Below are 22674 nucleotides of genomic sequence, written 5' to 3' on the forward strand. Positions count from 1 at the left end.
TTTTGGAATTTTTAAAGAGTAAGTTCTTGCTAACAATCAACCCAAAATCCTTTTAATGCTTTAAACCTCATAGTATGCTTTGAATACTTCCTCAAAAAATAAAATTTAGGTTTTGAAAACAAATAAATTTGAAATTATGGGGTACTAAATATGGCAAAAAGTCCGCAAAACTTAAATTTTACGGACTTTTTTCCATTTTAGAATGGTAATAACTCAGTAACGGTTGCTCAGAACCATATAAAACTATATATTTTCTTGAAGAACACCTAGAGCTCTATTCAAAAATGTAAAATAAACCAGTTCATAAACATCCTACTAAAATCTATGGGACATCAAAAATCACAAAATTTTAAAACTTTTAACTTTCGACAAAGTTCAGAGGCCTGGAACTAGTGGCCAAGAAAAAAAATGGATTCGATTTTTTGATTTTTTCAAAGAATAGACTTTCAGGTTTTAGAAAACTATCATGAGGATGGCAAACAGGGCTTTTACTCTTTAAAATGGTGCTTTCTATCATGGCACTTTTCAATATCCAAATCTCGCCTTTTCTACCATCTGCTTATAGTTTCGCAATAAAAAAACAAGTTTTAATCAAAATTTTCAACACATTTTAAAGAAATGCTATATATAGTGTAGATAGAATATCTTTCATGTGACAGAGAGATATTAATATAATAAACTTTGATAAAAATAAGAGTCCTAATCAAAATAACTTTCAGCCTTTCCCATAGTTATTTTATCGAAACAGTAAAACCTTCCTGTGCTTCCAGTAGATGGTGTATCAACTTCTCAGTACACATCTTCAATTGGAACTCAACAAACGTCATCACGCTGTGGCCAATAAAACTTTTCAGAAGGTCCTTTAGGATGGAGGAATTTTACATTAACATCATCATGTTCATTTGATACATCATTCGCAACACAGAAGTACCAATCTTTATCGTACTGACATACATAAAATCTACCTGGTTTGATGTCTTCAATTCTCAATTTACAATTCAATTCTCCCTTCAATTCTCCCTGATCAATTACACTTATCTGCTTCGAATGATCTGCAAAGGATGTCTTCTTCATAGTTAGACTCATGGTTGTGTTGTCAGGAATAAATTGGTGATGACTACGTGTACCTGTGAATGTACTTGATGTTGCAAATCGAGATTCAAGAAATTGAGTGTTACTAGCAACCTCCTCAGTGCCATTTATTGGCAATTTCATGAGTTGTTTCAACTGAAATTTCGTTCTCCTCTGTCATCATTTCAATATCAGCAGGAACATCAGTATCAGGAGTTATGATATCTTTTGCTTTCTGGCAACATTTTCTACAAACACGGTGCCCAGGGAGAACATCACGACTGGAAAACATATTACTGTGGAATTCAGGTAGTGTTACTTCATGTAAATTAGTTTTCACCAACTTTGTATGCATTTTGAAAGGATCAACACATCTATACATATTTGCATTTGAAAAATTGTCAATAAATTGCAATTTGTGCTTTTTGCATACGTCAACAACATCAGAAAAAGACTCGATTCTTGATCTTATCCGTAGCAACTCAGCTTAATTGGCAAGTCATCAATGTCAATTTTACTGAAGACTTTATCTTTTGCAGATCCACATTTCAAATTGAGGATTGAACCAATTGAACAAATATCCATTTTCCTACAAATATAAACCATTCACATTTGACAACTATACACAATTCATTTGCAAAAAGAAGGAAAAATAGAAGAAAAAGCTCCATGCATCAGCATTCATTCACTCACTCCATTGATTCAATTATTACATTGGGTATATTTTCAACACTTTAGTAATAGAAATAGATCATGACTTAAAAAATGTTATTCAAATGTGCCTTTTTAGTAGACAAGCTCTAACTATATTGGCATTGGTAGGCTAGATTTGGACATTTAAAGGTGCCATGATAGAAAGCACCATTTTAAAGAGTAAAAGCCCTGTTTGCCATCCTCATGATAATTTTCTAAAACCTGAAAGTCTATTCTTTGAAAAAAATAAAATCGAATCCATTTTTTTCTTGGCCACAAATTCCAAGCCTTTGAACTTCGTCGAAAGTTAAAAGTTTTAGAATTTTGTGATTTTTGATGTCCCATAGATTTTAGTAGGATGTTTATGAACTGGTTTATTTTACATTTTTGAATAGAGCTCAAGGTGTTCTTCAAGAAAATATATAGTTTTATATGGTTCTGAGCAACCGTTACTGAGTTATTACCATTCTAAAATGGAAAAAAGTCCGTAAAATTTAAGTTTTGTGGACTTTTTGCCATATTTAGTACCCCATAATTTCAAATTTATTTGTTTTCAAAACCTAAATTTTATTTTTTGAGGAAGTATTCAAAGCATACTATGAGGTTTAAAGCATTAAAAGGATTTTGGGTTGATTGTTAGCAAGAACTTACTCTTTAAAAATTCCAAAAAATTCAAAATTTGACTTTTTGGGGTGATTTTTTCAAATTTTGTCATTTTTGTTAGCTCCGTAAATTTTTTTCAATTTGGTTAGAAACCATGAATTAAACTGATTCTTATAGTATTCTATGGACATAATTGAAAGCAGTTCATCCAGACCTTTTTAAATATAATAATTTCTGAAAATTGGCTTCCAAAATTGAGAAAATTCTCAGTGTCGAAAAAATTTCAGCAATATGAAAATTTTCAAAAGGCCATAAAATTTGAATGGAAAAAGGACTTGAGCTGAAATTTTCAGGATTTACTCCTTTCAATGGTACTAAAAGAATCTGAAAGTTTCAGGAGATTTGGAGAACATCAATTCCAAGCCCTCACTGAGATTGGCTGGACTGACCCAACTGAGAACATTGTATTTTCTTATGCATTACAATTGTTTCATAACCATTTGGATAGTTTTAAATATTATTTAAGCTTCCAAAATAGCTATTCTTCAGACGACAACTGTAAAATACCTAACGAATGTTCATTGGAGGGCAATTGCTTAATTTCTGAAATTGTATACAAATGTGAAGTTAAGGTGGATAATAGTAAAAACATACCTAGAGGGAACTGAATGTTTAAGGACAAATACAGAAACCATGTTGCATCATTTAAAATTGGAGCAGAGAATGAACCAAATCGGAATGAGGATAATGATACAAATAAGGATAGAACAAAAAATTAAAAACAGGAACACAACTGCATTAGGTGATTGGGTTAAGGAACTGCATAATAAAGAATTTAAATGAAAATTTAGATGAATTAGAGGAAATTTTAAAAAATTAGATGTTATACAAAGCTGTTTTCATAGAAATAAATTCCAGTCATCACGTCTACAAACTGATTAAAATAAATTAAGAAAAAAATGTACAGAATATATTGAGGATGAAATGTACATGTGAAAAGAATTAAATTTAATACTAAGATTTTAAAATGATGCAATAAATAATCAGATCATCAACTTAACATAGAAACTAAAATAATTATAATTTAAATACGAGAAATAGAAGTGATTTTAATTTTAATAATCGTTATGAGTAATAAAATGCCAGAGTAATTTAAATAACACAAGAAGGAAAAAAATATAACAAAGTAACTTCAAGATATGGAGACAAACAGATTAGAATGAATTAAAATAGATTTAATCAAAATATAAAGTTTAAAGGCAGTCATCACTTATCAAGGCCCGGAAGACACTCAGGGATAAGGCTTATTGTAAGTACAGTACGTTAGTGTGGAGATTTAATAAAGTGTCTACTTAAGGGGGCGGTTCATCAGGAATTTGTTTATGTTGGACTTGAAGACATCCAGGTTGTAGTCAGGTGGGAAGCAGGCAGAGGGAACAAAGTTCTACAGGCGTAAAGTTCTAAGAAGCTTTGTTCATGGAATCTACTCTTTGATTTAGGCATAGATAAAGAATGGGGAAAGTTTTTGACAGTGGATTCAGCTTGACAAGTTTTTCTTGTAAAAGATTGGCGAGGGGGGACCAGAGATTGGAGTTCAGACGAGCACCTGCCATGAAAATAACGATAAAAAGATAGGCTTGCAATGTCTCTCCTGTGGGAGAGGTTGCAGGGAAGAGAAAAGGGCATCCCCCACTAAGCCATGAAGTCTATTTTGTACTCTCTCAAGGCAGGATAGGCTGTTTTTAGCAGCTCCTGCCCAGATATGACAGCAGTATTCCATCCTTGGCTTTTATATAAATAGAGAATTGCATCAGTAGTGAGATATCTTCTGGAGCGGTAGAAGGATCCCACCATCTTTCCAGTGACCTATCAGAGAGAAATGATTTAATGATTGAGAAAACATTTCCAGTTATACAATAGCTGGAGATCTTGTGAAGTAGGGCTTTATGCCATACCTTGTTGAAGGCCTTTGATATGTCAAGAGCAATTGTCCTAGAAAGGAAGCCTTTGTCAAGGGATTCACTAATCCTATGCAATATAACCGTTAGCACATCTGCAGTAGATCTTGCAGAGAGGAAACCATATTGCATATCACTAAGGTTATTTCCGCTGAGGTGGTTGACTATTTCACTATTTAATATGGATTCCAGCAACTTGCTCATGACACACAGGAGACTTATTGGTCTGTACTGAGAGGGAGATGACTTATTACCTGAGTTAAATACAGGGCATAATGATGAGGTTTTCCAGGGTGTTGGAAAGCACTTCTCCTTAAGGCAACGCTTAAACAGTTTCGTAAGTATGGGAGCAAGTTCTGGTTGAAGCTTTTTTAACACTATAATTGGGATGCCGTCAGGGCCAGTTGCTTTACTGGAATCAAGATTCTTGATTAGCTTGGTGACCTTATGCACAGAAATTTGTATGTTACCTAGCCTGTTCTGTGTTATAGGAGGAAATATAGGGAGTTGATGGCCTTCGTCGCATAGGGTAGAATTAGCTGCAAAGTTCTTTGCAAATAGTTTGGCCTTGTCTGAAGCTGACGAGATGACCTCTGGTCCATTGATAATGGTTGGGATAGAACGCACACTTCTGTTCAGGATCTTATTTGTTATTTGCCAAAATTGGTGGAAACCAAGCCACTGATCAGCTACTTTGGACTTAACAGACTGGGCATATAGCTCTCTTGTATTTTTTATTACTCTTTTACAGTGGTTGCTGGTGTTCCTGAAAGCAGCTTTAGTCTCAGTGCATCTATTACATTGGTAACTGTGGAAAAAGTGATTTCTGTGCACGATGGCAACATTTAAAAGTTGAAAAGTAAATGCAAAAACTGAACTGAGATTGTTATAAAAATAATGTTAGAACTATAAGTTTAAAATTAAACAAAGGTGATTTATAAAGTCAAAATATTAAAACATGGAGGCATAGAATTTTGATAAATTGAGAAAAATTGCTAAAATAGAGTTATCTCCCTTAGAACAAAGATATTACAAATGATAATGGAGAGGAAGATAAAAATTAAAATAAAATACTTAGTAATAATTGAAGATAAATTTAAATTGATATAACCAGTATGGGATGAAGATAAATTTATATATTAAATGATAGTGTGTGTTATTTTCTGTGTCACACTTACATCCGGGTCATTTGTTATGACTCATTTCTTATAATAAATAATTTTACCAAGAATTATTCATGTTTTGATTATAGCTGATGGCATCTCTTATTTTTAGAAATAATTTTATCAAGAATTCTTTATAAGTTTTTATTTGGGTTTGGATTCATGCTAATTCACCCAAGTCATATGGATATATTTTTTTATTTTTGAAATCATAACTTTATATAATAATAAAAAAAAAAAAATATCGATAGAACTTAACTATAACATATACAAAATCTGCAAGAATTAAAATATTTAAGTGTACTTTATGATCAGGCTTTGCTGGCCGTTCGTGCTAGCTAAGAGAAATACTTTTGCAGTTTTAAAACAGCTACCATAATATTACTTGGACTTCTGGCCAAGATCAAAGTGTAGTATCTGTTCTTCAGATGCTGCACTTCCATTTCTTGTTCTTTCGGTGGAGGAGCAGTCCTTCACGACCGAGACAATTTTTATTTTTGTACCCTTTGTCCACGTTAAAAAACGACCCGGTGTCTGTCCCGTGGGGAGGCATTGTAAATAGGTACAATAATATCAGAGCATCTCCATTTAGACTGAACATCCTCAGAGTGCCAACATCAATATATTACGTATGAACGAGTCCTCTGTAGAATTTTCACAAATCCCACTAGTTTTAGTTAATATTACTTAAATTAACAATTTAGGAAGAAATAGTGGAGCATCTAAATTTAAAAGGTATAAATTAGTATTTGGGAAATAAATTATTGGGGAAAACAAGCAATTATTAAAATAAAAACATACAAAAGATTAAATTAATATTTAAATAGGTAATTGGTTGAAATATTAAAAGTAGAAATATGAAAATAGGGTGACTACTAAATTCAAAGGCTATCGAAAAAAATAGTGGTGTAGAGGTAGGTTCAACTGATGGATCTCAAAGAGATTAGGAGTATTCGTATATGTATAAACTAGTGTATTTTGCCGTCTGAAGAGTAACTATTTTGCAGTTTTACTAAATATGTAAAAGTAAAAATTATGTACGATCAATGTACAACTAACTGCCACTACTGCTGATTAAAGCAACTTCAACATAGGGTTCATTAGTGTAAAATATGGTAAATAATCTTGTAATAAACAATAAAACGAATTTACTCAGGTTGGAGTAAATAAGTAAAATTGAGTAAATTTGGCAAATATCTTAAGTCCATACTTAAAAAGATATTTAAAAAAAAAAAAAAACTCCGGATTTTTATTAAATATTCCTTCTCACACAGGCCTAAGTTTAACGCAAAAAGTTATTGAAATAAATAAAACGACTTTAGTCACAGTTGTGTTTTTTTTGTTTTTTTTTTTTTTTTTGCAAATTCTTAGATTGGGACTTTTTCAACCCAGTGTACCCCTTTTTTTTATTTTTTAATCTTTGTAAGAAAAAGTAAAAAAAAGTTTATTTCAGCAGTTTTTTTTTTTTTTTTTTTTTTTTTTTTGCAAATTAAATTTTACAAGTGACCCTTTTCTTTAAAATTTGAATTTTGTAACACAATAACAATGTAACACTAGAAAATCTTTGTAAAAAGTAGAAGAAATCATTATCCATTCTTATCGACTATTGCTTGTTTTTTTTGTTTTGTTTTTGTAAATTAAACTTGAAACTGTTGAAGTTGCGTTGACTAATTAAACCCTTAACAACTGAGAATCATTTTTACCAATACAATGTGCCAAATAATTGTCTGTCTTTTAGGATTTAATTAGATGTACATAAAATCTTTTTTTTTTTTTTTTTTTAGTCATACATAATATTAAGGCACAACTAATCTTTAAAAAAAAATAAATAAAAGTAAACTTGTTTATATTTATACAAACATTTTTAACAAAAAGGAAATGAAAAAGTGGCACACAGAATTTGAAAATTGCTTCAGTTTTTAAGGAATCTATAATGGAAATACTTATCTATTTTATTTTTTGTAAATATTTTTTATATGAATCTAAAAATATATTTACAAAAAATTAACCTTTCACCTGAAAGGTGTGACTAAATTCATTTTAATACCAGATTTTTACAGTGACTTTTTACAGTGAATTGCACTGATAAATCCAGTAATTCGTTTGTGTCAAAGTTACTTTAATAGAAAAACAGCAGAAGCAAATAATCTTAAATTATTTAGTTGTACAATTTTAGTAAACCCCCTTATGTCCGACCAAACTCTGGAACAACTAAATTGTCAGCTTCTGCTGATTCAAGCAACTTTATACGTTGTTTCTATATGACAAACAGCAGGAGTAGTCAGTAATACATTGATTGGGCATAATTTTTGGAATATTTTTAAATGATTCTATATTTAAAATTGTCCAAATGGATGAAACAATTGTAACGCATTAGAAAATACACAATATGTTCTGACTTTATATTTTGTGGTTTTGATTTTTACAAAAAAATATATGCATGCTCGATTATGAATATACGAAAATTTGGGGAGGGGGGGGGGCACAGAATTTAATAATGGCTAAATACAAACCAATCAACACGATTTAATAAAAAATGAAAATAAAGGTTAGCTAACCAGGTTTCGTTCCTTGCTCAACAGAGCTAAATCAAGGAAAATATGATAAGTCATGAATATGGCGGGGGGAGGAAAAAAAAAAAAAGCAAAAAATATTCATGACTTTTTTTAATCATATTTTCCTCAATTTAGCTGTTAAGCAAAGAACAAAAAACCTGGTTAGTTAACCTTTATTTTCATCTTTTTTAAATCATTATGTTGATTGGTCTGTATTTAGCCATTTATACATACATACATACACACACACACACATATATATATATATATATATATTATATATATAAAAAGCTTAAATAATTGAGTCAATTAATTTTGACTGATCTTATATATGAACATTACTGGACACACACACACACACACACACAATTACTAACACTTTGGACATTGTCGATATACTTATCTGCACAACTGAGGATGTTATAGGCAAGAAAAAGAAAAAACGACATAATCCAATAAATTAGGTAAATTAGAAAACTTAAACTGAATAAATCTTCCATCTGAAGTTTCTATATTTCTCATCTCCATAGGATTTAGACAAAGGAGGACTCTTAACAGCCATCGAGTTGATATACACACCAGAAATGTGCATGCAAATTAGATGACAATAAAAACTAGCAAAACCTGTGTAAATTTCACAGACTGAGAATTATATTTAATCCACAAATGTTTTGAAAGGTGACATTTTCCTGGATAATGCAAAAAATGGACTGGCCAAATGGAAGAATTTCAAGTATTTAAAGGAAGGGAAAGAGCAAATTGCAAATTGAAATGAATTTTGAAATAAATCCTTCACCATTTCCATAAAACATGTTTTTTCTTATTTCCATATTGATATATTGCACCAATTTTTCTTCAATGATTTATTGGTTTCATATGAATATTAGTGCAAACGTTGGTAAAGAATATTTTTTCTTCATTTATAAGAGGTAAGACTAATTTTTAGTCATCCAACAAGGCTTTATGCAATCTAGAGATAAAACTATTTTTTATGGCTTTCATTTATAAAATTTTCTGAGCAGTTTTATATCTTTACTTATATATGTAAAAAGCACTGTGTGCCTGTGAGTTTGTTCCCTATAGACTCACAAAACGGATAAGCCATTTATTTTTTTAGCATTGCTTCTTTCACAAATTGCACTCCTAACAATTATCAACCATTTTTTCTGAGAAAATCATATATATATATATATATATATATATATATATATATATATATATATATATATATATATAGTGTGTGTGTGTGAGTGAGTGAGTGTGTTAGTGTTATATTTTAAATCCATCCAAGTAGATATTAAAAAAAAATTTTTTATTACATGTTCACCCCAAACAAGGCACATTGCCACTTTGATGTAGGGGGGCTACTATTAAGGACACAGGCTACAAGGGGACTAGGTGGAGAGTTGGGCAGCAAGATGTCGGTTCACGTTACACTTGAACTTCTGCATGTCAGTACAGTTGGGGAAGCAGGAATCTGACAGGGAGTTCCAGAGTCTAGCGGTTCTGGGGAAGAAACTACTGGAGTAGAAGGCTCTCTTACATCTAGGGATCTCTGTAAAGGGGTGGGATTGTACAGCTTGTCGGGTTTGTCGGGGGTATTTACATAGTCGGAACATACACCGTTAAAGTACTTGTGGAACAGGCAGAGGGATGCTACATTGCGTCGATGAAACAGAGGCTGAAGCTTGGATGATAGTTCAGGACCTATTAGGTTGGTGATTCTTTTGAACCTTGTCTAGGAGTGAGAGACTAGTAGCAGATGCACCGGCTCAAATATAACAATACTCCATACATGGGCGAATCGTGACCTTATAGAGGTACAGAATACTTTCAGGGGTCAGTAGATTTCTAGCATGGTAGAGAGAACCTACCTTCTTCGCAGCGGTCCTGGCAATGTTCTCAATGTAATTGTTCCAACTCATGTTTCCTGTGAACGTTAGGCCGAGGAGTTTAAAAGATGTGTTTTCAGATAAAGAGTCTTTGGCCATTGCTTTTGGTGGTAGAGAAGGTTTCTTGTAGTTATTGAAGGAAACAAGTTTAGTCTTGACAGCATTGAATGTGACCATCCATTTTTGTCCCCATTACACTACAGATTGGAGGTCATCCTCTAGTGTTTCTGCCATTTCTTTACATATGTGTCCATTTGTTTTCCTGTCGTGTCAGTTATAGAGCATATGCCCATCTCTCAGACAATTTTGTCAGGGAGGTCATTTATGAATATTAGTAATAATAGAGGTCCAAGGATAGACCCCTGAGGTACTCCCGCATTTATATCATTATTTAGATGTACGGCCATCGAGGACAACCTGAATTTTTCTCTTATCTAAGAAGGTTTTAATTATGTTAAGTATTCTTTCAGTGATACCGTATGATCTGATTTTCCTGAGAAGACCTTCGTGCAATACCTTGTTAAAAGCCTTAGATATATATAGAGATACCACTCTACCCTCCCCTGCTTTGTCAAGTGAATGGTATATACGCTCAGATTAGTTAGAATGTCTGCTGTGGAACGGGCTTGCCTAAATCCATATTGTTGGTCGGTCAGAAGTTTAGCATCTGTAAGGTGATGGACTAGAGCTTGGTTAATTATGGTCTCAAATATTTTGGCAAAAAGTGGGAGTAGGCTAATGGGGCAGTAATTTGCTGGGTCAGTTCTTTTGCCAGAATTCTTGAAAACTGGTACCACAGAAGCAGTTTTCCAGCAGGCAGGAAAGCAAGATTCATTAAGGCATTTGTTGTAAAGTTTGGAGAGGATTGGAGCTACTTCGGCGGAGCACTTTTTTAGTAGTACAGCCAGGATGAGATCAGGTCCACATGCTTTTGCAGTGTCAAGATTTTTTTATAATGGCATGCTCCAGAGAAGGTGATTTTCAGATCGTCAAGTGTGGCGTCTGTCCGCAAAGGAAAGTCTGGGAGAGGGTGGTTAGCAGGGTCTAGTGTGGAGTTTGAGGCAAACTGACTGGCAAGCATGTTAGCCTTCTTGGTTGCTGAGCAAACACCTTCATGATTGTTGGATAGTGGGGGAATTGTTGATTGCTCATTATTTACTACACTGTTGTAGATTTTCCAGAAGTCACGAGTTCCTAATTTCTGAGCTTCGATGCGTTTTTGGGTGGTTTCAGTAAATTCTTTTAGCTGTTGCTATTTCTTTCTTACAGTTACTTCTGTCTGAACTGGATTTATGTCGGTTAAATATGTGGTACGCGTGCTGCCTTTGCGTGATGGCAGCTGCACATGTGGAAGTAAACCATTAGGGAGAGTGGGGCTTGCTATAAAATTTCCGCGTGGGGACATGTGCTTCAATTGCTGTTTTGAACCATTCAGTGGTCTCATATAGATAAGCTGAACTTATACATTCAATTTTTGAGAACAATTTTGTCATTTTGAAATTTTTCACTTGAATTATTTAAAACAGTATTGCAAATCAGAAAATTTGCCTCTAATTAGTGAAATATGTTAGTTTATTTGAGAGTTTATGAAAGGAAAGCTTTGTGTTACAAAGGCATGATTTCAAAAAATTTGCTCAACAAAAATCAGTAGAGAGAAATTACCTGACATAGAAGACAAAAATACTTGATATTTTCACTTGGATGATTCTGGCAAAATATCGGTTTTAGAAATTTTGGTCCATCCCCATTTTGCATATCTTCAAATGAGACAACCTGAAAATACAATTACAAATGAAGAATGTAAATTCTTGCGTTAAAATACTGAATTAACAAAATTTGAAGCAACAATTATTGGTAAAGATTAACTTTAAGGGTATCCTAAAATGTGTCACTTGGCACTTTTTTAAAATTTATAGTATTTACCCTTACCCCTTTTTAAGAGGGGGGGGGGTACTATATTCATATATAATATATTGTTTTTACTATAATGCAAAGGTAACATTTCTATCACTACCCTTATCCATTTTACCTTCTCACCCACCCCCATTTCTACTGTCGAGCCCATTCCTTTCCACTAGGCATACAGATAACTCTTTTATATAATAGATCCCTCATAGAATGAATACTCATTTTCTTTCCAAATTAGTGTATATGAACATTGAAAAGCAGACATCCACTGACTTGAAAAAAAATTCAGCTTAGTTGACCCTCAGAATTAATTTTTTTTCCTAATTTTAGAGGGTCTTTGTTTTGTAGCTTTTGACTTTCTGCTGGGCATACAAACATACAGATAGCTGCCCTTTATATCATAGATGATAATTTAGATTAATATTTTAGAAGTTTATTAAACCACTTATATTTAAAAAAACTGATTTGCTCAATTATATTTGTCATCTACATTTTACAAAAAAAAAACAAAAAAAAAAAACGTTATTTCACGTACTCCACCTTCCCTTACATTATTCCCCCCTAGACAGGGTATAGATTGTGCCCTCACAAGTACAGGTAAATCTGCCTATGCTGTTAATCATGATCAACAAGATAAAATCAAAGAAAAAGGAGTAGAGGTAAACATTTAAATTAGTTTAGAATTAGAAATGGTCTTCAGATAATGTTAAAGAAAATAAAGGGAAAACTCCCATCTTACATGAAATATTGGACTAAAGAGATGTCCTGAAGAAAAACGATTTTCAAGTATAGATTTTTCTTGAAATATTTCATTGTTAACAAGCAAATTCAAATCAACCAGACTATCTAAATATTACTAGAATCATCCATTCACTGGGACTTTAACCTGATAGACTGACTGAAGGTTGTGTAGAGTCAGCCCCCTAATCCAGTATTTACACATATCTGTCCAATATCAATCAAACTTGTTTTTAAATATTAACGTATGCAGAAAAAATGCACTCTTGAACTTGAAACTATTGAATGCGATTTAAATCCTGATCATGCGAGGATTCACAGGACACATTTCATTATCGAGCTTTAAAAAAAAAATTTTTTTAAAAATCTTTAAATATATTTATAAGTTTTCTTTTTAGTGCTTTATCATTTTCATCTTTTGTGTCAATTTTAGTTGACTAAGTCTTTTTCTTCAGCTTTTTTCTTTCAATTTGAAGCATTCGATTATGGCTTTCATGTTTGCATACAAAACAGTTTTTATAACTGGATCAGGGTGGATGTGATCTGTGGTAATGCAACGTAACGGTTATATTTGATTGATGGCAGAATAAGTTTTTAAATCCAGTCGATTAAACTTATTACCAATCATTCATGACATTGAAGCGCCATTAGATTCGTAGTCTAGTGCATGTAGGATACATTTTGGCATAGCTTCCTCCTAGTCAAAATGCTTCTTTTAATCAGTGACTTGTGGATGTCACATATTTGGAAGGGTCGGACCGATCTGAACCCTGGATATTTCTTTCAAGTATCCATCCATTTCAAAGTTGCAACTGATTGTTGGAAAATACTTGACCAGCTTAAATTTAGATCTGCAAAGTTATCTTTAATTTCCGGGTCAATTGCTGTTTTTTTTCTACAAATACTTGATTGCCCTAATATAAGCACTCTTCTTCAGGAAATCCTGTCATAAGATGCTCAGATTTAATGTTTTCTCCAGAATTACAAAAAGATCTTTTATGAAAAGGATGTAGATTTAGGTATGTTACATCAACTTTATTCAGCAGAAATTTTTAGGTTTTTCCGCTTTAAAAAGCATGCAAAAGTGAATAGGTCAGTGTGCATCATTGGTTCTTTTAGTTCAAACTAAAGGATAATTTGAAAATGGATAGACTGGATGTATACATGTTTATCATGAACTGTAGTTTTCTCCATGATTCTTAATTTACAACCCTTTCCTGCTGGTATGATATTCTTGTATGAAGCAGATATGTTGGATTTTCCTCACTGATTCCTTTGATAGTTATTGCAACAGATGTATGCGTCTACAACTAAAGCAGCCTTGAATTCAAACAGTATCCATGCAGCATAAATCAAGGAAAGAGGACTTATCACAAACAATATAGATGCACAGCCAGCAATGAGCCACTTTCTCTAATAAGACTTTACACAGCTCCTCGTGATAGATTTTGATATATTTGAAAAATTATTTTACAAAATTATGGGTATGACGTGCATACTTCACTATATGATGTAGACAATATATAAAAATTTTTTTTACTTTCTGTGAATTTTATTTGTAAAAATGATTAAAAACCTAAAATTTAAAGTAGAATGCTATTTTTTAAATATAGAACCCCAACTTCATCATTGAAGCTAAAAAAGAAAAAGTTGAATGATTTTATTTTTTACAATAAAGAAAAATATGAAACATTTTCATAAAAGAAATTTACAGAAAAAAAAGAAAACTTTAGTGAGAGTGAATAACATATTACAAACTTGAAATAACTATTCTCTGAAGTTCTATGGAACAATTTAACATTTATACCAAAGAAATTTTTTTTTTTTCATAAATATACACAATACATGCATACACACATATATATAGTGGATGAAACGACGAATATTCAGTGTAGCTTAATCGCCATATATATTTTATAAATTACTAGTATTAGTTTTGAAGACATTTTTATTCCAATGAAAGCAATTTCAAAAGACTAGGCACAATGACAGCTTTAAAAAACTCAAACTAGTGCAGATAGTACGCAAAAATTTGAGTTAACATGTTTTCGGGGGACTAGTCAAAATGTTATCAGGTTCACAAATTCAAAGCTAAGTAAAACTTTGAATGTACAAATAAAAACAGAAACTACATTTTTATGGTTCTTAACTACAAATATAAAATACTTTTGTAAACCACTACTCATTTACTACTTTTTAATGACAAAAATTCTTTAATGATAAAGTTTACCTCCTTTATTTTTGAAAAGAAAAACCTAATACTGTTTATTTTTTTTAAAATAGATCTATATGAACTATAGATGATTTTAAAAGATCTTAAAAGTATTTCATTTATTAGATTGACAAGTAGGTTCTTGCAGAATTTTAAATTTTGATTTCAAATGATGTATTTTCAAATAAGTTTTCATTATAATACCTTTACTTTATATATTTCAAAATTATTTCAATTATTTTAAAACAAATACATTGAATACAAGACAGGAAAAAAAAGCAAATTTGCACAATTTTCTTATTTCAATTCAAGCTAGGCCAAAAAGCTGCTGAAACAACTTATGATTTCAACGAAGCATTTGGCCCAGGAACCACTATTGAACGCACAGCACAATGGTGGTTTAAGAATTGAACGCACAGCACAATGGTGGTTTAAGAATTGAACGCACAGCACAATGGTGGTTTAAGAAATCTCTTGGTGGCGATAAGAATCTTGAAGATTCTGAGAATAGTGGTTGGCCATTGGATGTTGACAACGATCAATTAAGAGCTTTAGTCAAAGCCAATCCACACACAACTATTTGAGAACTTTCTCCTGAAAGTATGTTTTCAACAATTTCCAATCACTTGAGATTGTAAAGACAAAAACACTTGATAAATGGGTGCCTCACAAATTGAACAACCAAAAGAAACACCATTATGAAGTGTCATCTCTTATGCAACAAGAAGGGTCCCTTTCTTGACCAGGTTGTGACTTGCAATGCAAAGCGAGTTCTTTATGACAACTAAGAACAGTTAGATACCGACGAAACTCCACATTAAATTCTCCATGACAACACCTGACCTCACATTGCTAAACTGACCCTGGAGAAGTTGAAAGAATTGGGCTATGAAACTCATCTGCCATCTACCTTCCAGAACTCAATTTTTTAGCATCGACAGCTTTTTGCAGGCGAAATGCTTCAAAGAAAACTGAAGCAAAAACACCTTCAACAACTTCATCAGCACCAGAACGCAAAATTTTACATTGGCATAAATACACTTGTTTTGCGTTGGCAAAAGTGTTGATTCTGATGGTGCTTATTTTGATCGACAAATTTTTTTTTTTTTTTGAGCCGAGATATGTTCATTTGAGTTTGAAAGTTAAAAACCACAAGAACTTTCTTGTCAAATATATTGGAGGCCTAAATGTACAGGTTTAGATTTGAATTCTGACTAATTTTAAAAAGAATACAGGTCCCTAGTACTTGCTGGAGGAGTTGGTAAGGTGTTCTGGTTTTCTTAAGCGTCTACAGCATTGTGAAAAATAAGACCCATACAGGATTTGAACACAGGTGGAGAGTTAAAAAAAAAAAAATGAGAATGTTTGAGAAATTTATAATGAATTTGACAGGTCAGGGATAGAGTTTTCTGTAAATTTTGATACTGACAACTTTAAAATCATACCGCATTATTGGTTCCAACCAAAATGCTAAGGAGTATTTTTTTTTTTTTAGAAAGGAAGTTAGAAAAAATATAAAAAGTATACATATATAGGTTAATCATTTACTTGAAAACGTACTGTTTATATATACCAATAGTAATGGGTAAAAAAACCTAGTTTTTTTCATAATGAAAAGATCTATATACACTTCGTAAATTTAGAAAACGTGTCCAAAACTGATGTTTTTATCAATTTTTTTAAAATAAAACACCTGAAGAATACATGACTACATATGCAGCAATAACAATTTTGTGGACTTGTTAGTTGTGATACGGAACATTATAATGAATACCTTTTGAAAAGTAATAAATGACTAATTGAGACAACTTGATATTTGAAACTGATATCACACACACACAATATTTGATGCATGAATTTTGAAATGTGCTAACTTCAAACCGTTTGCATAATTCAAATTACAACAGAAGACAATTGAATAGAAAAGTTTACAAAACCTACCTTATGATTTTCGAAACATCTCATATATCGATGCGCAGAAACACAGTGAGGACAAAGAAAATTGGCGCAGTCAGAACATCTGGCAATGGCCTTTTTCTTTGCTTTACAACTCGTACATACGATTAGACTATCATCGACAGAGTTCACTTCAAGCAAATCTGACATAACATGATCAGTTGGCAAGTCAGCTATTCCTTTTAGAGGAACTCTGGTCTCTTGACTGCAAACACTGCATTCAATCCTGTTAGGAATTGCACCAGTTCTTTGGCAAATATTGTCTAAAGTATCTTGGAGACATTCCTGACAGAAGATATGCAAACAATTTAACACTTTTGGCTGTTTTAACTGTTTTTCGCAGCATTTACATAGATTTTCTTCATTGGGTACCGGGGAGGAAGAAATAGGTGATGAAACTGGAGAATTTGATTCATTAGCCATGATTATTCAGCTAATTGGCACAACCTGTCAAAGAGAAAATTTTTAAATGCATAAAATATTTTTTTAAAATCAAATAGCACTGTCTAGAATATGAGACAAATTTTTAAACTATATGCCATTTGTACATTTAGATCAAATAGTATGTTTCTCCTATTAAAGATTTTTAAACATGATACAGAGGTAAGAGACAAAAGATAACGAAATACCAAGGTATTATGTACGACATGAAAAGAAACTGGAATCTTGGGAAGATCTCCATTTCAGTTATAGGAACTGAACTCATGAAAAGGCATTTTAAAAAACTATCTGGCAAATATACCTGGTGAACCAAGTGATAGAGATACAAACAATTGCACTTAAAGGGACGGTCAGAATCTTAAAAACATATCTTGATTGGAATATGAGAGCAGGTGAATGTCTGCCATCTGGCAGGATGCTCCATCCCCAGCTAGAACAGAAGTCTTTCTTGCTTGTAAAGGTATACACTGTATATGAAGGGAGGAAGGGCAAATAACAAAAAGTGTAATCCTTTATCACAAGAGTTTTATACAGATTTGTGTTTAGTATATCTCTTGCAGAGGTCTAATACAAACAAGTGCGTAGACATGCTTGTTTGAAAACAGCAGTCACTTGAAATTTATAAAATATGGAAACATTTAGGCATTTCGAAATATTTATGCAAATACTGACCCAAAATGTGGTCTAGTTTACAATGAAATTGTGAAAAACATACATATACATCTAATCGTTAAACTGGAAAGCATGGAATGTTAGGATGTTATTCACATATGGACATGAGGCACTATAGTAACAATCCATTCTAAGGGAGTCTTTAGAAGGTATAAATAAAAATTAATACTACTACCATCATAACCGACAATATGCCTGTGGAATAGTTCACTTTGAAATCTTGTGAGTTGAAGAAAATGCACCTCTATGAGGCTGAAAGTTACATCCAAAGAATAGACTAAATAAGCCAACTTTTGTCACCAATACAAATTTCATTTCGTTGATTTTGAGGAAATTTAAGTTTGGATTTGAGGAACAGAAAATTAAAGTGTTATAAAACTAGTGGGCAGGGTGCCTGGCTTTGCCTAGTCATACAATATGACTAAATATATTTTAATTTGTCCAGATCTCATCATTAAAGTTATGATTTCAAATAAAACAGTATTGGGTTCCATCAACTAGAATCAAAACCTAAAGCAAAACTATAGCATTCAAAGCTGGTGAGGTTACCACTGTACCACCGTGACACGCATATGAACGGATTAAAAATAAACTAAGATGAATGTACAAAATGTAAAGATTTTTTCAATTTTGACCCCTTGTTAGCCCCTAAAAACTATTTTAACCAGCTAAAGACCCATAAAAGAACGGTTCATAAAAAATCCAATCATTTGAGGCCTCTAGTGCTGTTCTGCGATTTAATTTCAGAAGAGAGAGACTTCTAAAATATGGAGACAGATAAACAGTGAGTTTTATAAATTATACTAAAAAATTAAAAAAAAAATTGTGAACATAACCTTATTAGAAACATTATTTTCTGCAATATTTAGAATATATTTTTAGTTCCAGTGGCAAACATTAAAAAATTGGAGGGGGGGGGGTTGTAAAAGACTAGACAATTTTAAATTAAGTCATATGGAGGGGCTTTCTAAAAGCATATTTGAAAGATTGACAAAAAGACTAACAAAAGAATAGAGTAGTGTACTAGGGTTAGGCACATTATGAAAGCAGGCAAGAAAAACTCAAGTATTTGGATTAAATAAGTTCAGTTCAAATTTGCTAATAGCATTCTTAAATATGGAAGAAAAAAGGCACCTGAAGGTCAAATTACGTTGACCTTAGTCCCAATGATCCAAATAAGATTTCATTTTCTTATATTTTATTTACTTCAATAAATATTTGATTAATTTAATAAGTTAGGATTGTAGACATTACATCTGACAAACTTTATGCTTGCATGTTCGGGTTCTTTCTGAAAATACTTAGGTTATGAATATACTGTTAAAATATTATCATTCTCATATTGATTTAAATGGATGTGGAACTAAAAATAAATATTTCTGTATGTTGGCTAGGATACCATGGGATGAAGTGGGCTGTGAATGATTATCCCTAGTTTCCTACAATTTGATACTTATATTATGAATTGGCCCAGGCACTGTGTTTATGATATAGTCATTGTAATTATCATTCTGCTGTATACTGATTAAGAGAGTGTGAATACCAAGGTATGTACTTTTTCTCTAATAAAACTTTGTTGATTTCTATTTAGACTACTTAACAATTCTAGTCTGATATTCTTGAAGCGAGAAGATCATATTGCAAAGTCCTTTTTAAATTTTTTTATGGGAAGCAAGATTTTTCTTAGCATTAAGTGACTGATATGAAATGGGCCGCCCGCTATTTTTACACATTGAATGTAGCAAGAGTGATATACAACTTCAATATTGAATAATGATTTCCAACCAAAAACTACAGCAGAGTTCTGGTTTGAGAATATTCTGGTTGTGACTGTCTAAACATTGTATTAGTTTGTATTTGAATTCTTCAAACTAGTGTTCTTAAGTGTCATTTTTACAACATTTCAGTCGATGTAACCGTCAACTTTCTACAGGTGTGAACCTTACAAAATACAATTGAAAACTACTTAGGACATCTATCCAGTCATGGTTGACGGAAGGAAAGCATATTACCCCCATGAAGTAAATAAAGGGTTCCATTTGAAATCCTGTCCAAATTTCCGAGTTTGATAAGATAGACCTGAAGAAGATCAGAAGTTACATCGACTGAAACGTGAAAATGACACTCAAGATGAGAACAGTAGTCTGAAAAATCCAAATATGAATAACAAATTCTCATCTAAAAAAAAAATTCAGAATCATTGTATCAGTTCATTTTATATCAGTTTTACATTTGTGACCTTATGAGTTTGTTGATATGCAGCATTAGGAGGGTCAGAAACTGAAAAATATTGAATAATTCGACCCCGTCTTTCCAAGCTTATAACTACTCGAAAAATGTAATTCAAACCCTAATTTTTTTTTTTCAATTAAAAGGAGCAAGGTTTCATTAAAAAAAAAAAAAAAAAAGTTTTAAACTTCGGACTTTACAGGTAAATTTCTTAAAAAAACATTTTTTTGTTTTAAATTTGAATATATTATTGATCTTTTATCTTCAATTTGTGATATATAAAACTTTGGTGAGTAAATTAATTTACTTTTTAATACACATTTCAAAATTGGGGGGGGGGGTGAATTAAAAAAAAAAAAAAAAAAAAAAAAAAAAAAAAAACGTTTGTCTAAAATATTATATTTGGTTTATTGGAAAAGCATAAAATTTCACATTGACCCTGAAAATATAATAGAAAAATACTGAACTCATTACTGTTTTTAAAAAAAAAAAAAAATATTTCTATTACTTTTTATACAACTTTAATAGTTTATTTCTGAAGTATAATCCATAAAGAAAATAAACCCACTTTTGAAAGAAATTACAAGTTTTTTATATTTTATTTGCAGTTTCGTGTTAGGGGTGTCAAAAATTCCTACAAAAATTCTGATACACCTAATGTAGTATCTGTTACAAATGTGTCTTGTGTTACCAAGTGACATTGATCTTTAACAGGAATTTTTACTAGAAAATACAAATGCATGCAAGAATAAAATAACTATGTAATAAACATTTACTGATAAAAATGATGGCGATTTTTAAACTCTTAATATAGGTGGCCTTATTCACCCTATGACCCCCCCCCCTGCACCACAAAAAACAAAAAAAAAAACTTGATACATTTTAGAATTATAGGGAACAATATTTTATCTGACTGAATGTTGAATACAAAGTTGTTACCCTGAACATACTTCCCTCTCATGCAATTCTAGAGTAGTTATAAGATGGTAAAGAAGAAACATTACACTATTCTTTAAAAATAATTTTATATCATAATGCTAGGTACAAATACTTCACCAATACTAGTTCAGCTCCCCCCCCCCTTTTTTTTCTCTCTCATGAATATTTTCCCTATTTAGTTTTATTTTTCTCTTCCGGTATTTTCTAGTGGCTGACTACAATTTCACAATACAAATATACTTCAGTCTCCGTTCTGGACAGACCAAAAATACATTTGCATGTTTTCCTATTAATTTCTTTTATCAGCTATCACCATAATTATGCTGAGCTTCCTGAGCAAATACAACACAGAGTTTGAGCACCTGATATGGTCAGACATTATCCTTACATTAACATAATGACAGAAATTTTACAGAATAATTAATATCACATTTGGTTCTAAACTAACATAAATACATTCACATGTGCTACACCAACACGATTTTTCCCAAGAAATTAATATTTCCAGTGTAACAAATTACCCGTTCATGATTAATTTGAAACTGTTACAAATTTTATTTTACTTCAATAATTAAAAGGTGATATTTTACTCAGATATGACGATATGGATGGAAAAAAAAAAAAAAAAAAAAAAAAAAAAAGCTGATTAATTTAGAACAGATTTGAAAGCTCGACATTCTAAGATTTGTTCTAAAGGTTGCTGTTTTCTTTAATCTGTAGTAGTGCAAGTGAACTGAAGGTGTTCAATATGTTTATATAAGAGCAATATTTCCCGTTTCTACTTATTTGTATCATGATGTCAGTTAAAATTCAACAGAAGAGAATTGTATCACTAACCCTAAGTCAAATTACACCAAAAAGTGCAGAATTCATTTTCCACAAAAATTTAAAGTCAATTTGCATTCAAACTTGGGGTTATTTTACATTAAATTTATATGCAAAACTGATTCCCAAATTTTAATTTGAAAAATATTTTTTAAGCAATAACGTGTGAACATTAGATGTCCAAATTTTTGTGTTAAAATCACCAACACTACGCACTCTCAGCCACATCATTTTGAACGGAAGCCACTAGTCACTTTAATTGAATTAAAGCCGCATTTTTATTTTGCTATAGTTTGTTAATTTTATTACTTAGAGACCTCCATACAATTTTTGAAAATGGGCGCTAAAATCTAGTTGCCTGTAAAATGTTTTTGACTTGTGATGAGGGGTATGAGACGAATGGATTCGCCAATCATTTTTATAACCAATGGCTGTGCTCAACAACCAATCAAAACGTCACAAAATTATAAAAATCATCGAATTTTGGATTCAATCAGTTCGCCATTTGCTACGACACGGACCACATTTAATTCTTCGCCGCCATCTTGGTTACTGATCTGAACTATGCCGCCATCTTTGTTCAACATATCTCAGAACTTAAGAGGTTACCTACGCAACGGACCGCATTTGATTCTTGGTCGCCATCTTGGTTACTGATCTGAACTAGGCCGCCATCTGTGTTCAACACAATATCTCAAAACTTAACAGGTTATGCACCAAGCCACCGTCTTTTCTTTGACGGATTGGAATCTAAATTCGAATTGTGGCAGGTAAAATTTCTGGGATATCTAAGGATTCGAAAACTACAAAGTCATACAA

At 32.0% G+C, this 22674-nt stretch overlaps 1 protein-coding gene across 2 annotated transcripts in view; it reads right to left on the minus strand.

Annotated features, from left to right (window-relative positions):
• LOC145268356 (protein meiotic P26-like) overlaps nt 1-22674 on the minus strand; it is a 52050-nt gene that overhangs the window by 15167 nt on the left and 14209 nt on the right. For both annotated transcript variants that reach the window (XM_080123880.1, XM_080123881.1), the window contains exons 2-3: nt 16735-17196; nt 11598-11708 (exon numbers count right to left, since the gene is read on the minus strand). In XM_080123880.1, the coding sequence (XP_079980006.1) occupies nt 11598-11708; nt 16735-17172 (549 nt within the window). In that variant the 5' untranslated portion in view covers nt 17173-17196. The remainder of the gene's footprint in view (nt 1-11597; nt 11709-16734; nt 17197-22674) is intronic.

Source organism: Euprymna scolopes, chromosome 43 (genome assembly GCF_053919585.1).
Source record: "Euprymna scolopes isolate OS-2025 chromosome 43, ASM5391958v1, whole genome shotgun sequence".
Lineage (NCBI taxonomy): Eukaryota > Metazoa > Mollusca > Cephalopoda > Sepiida > Sepiolidae > Euprymna > Euprymna scolopes.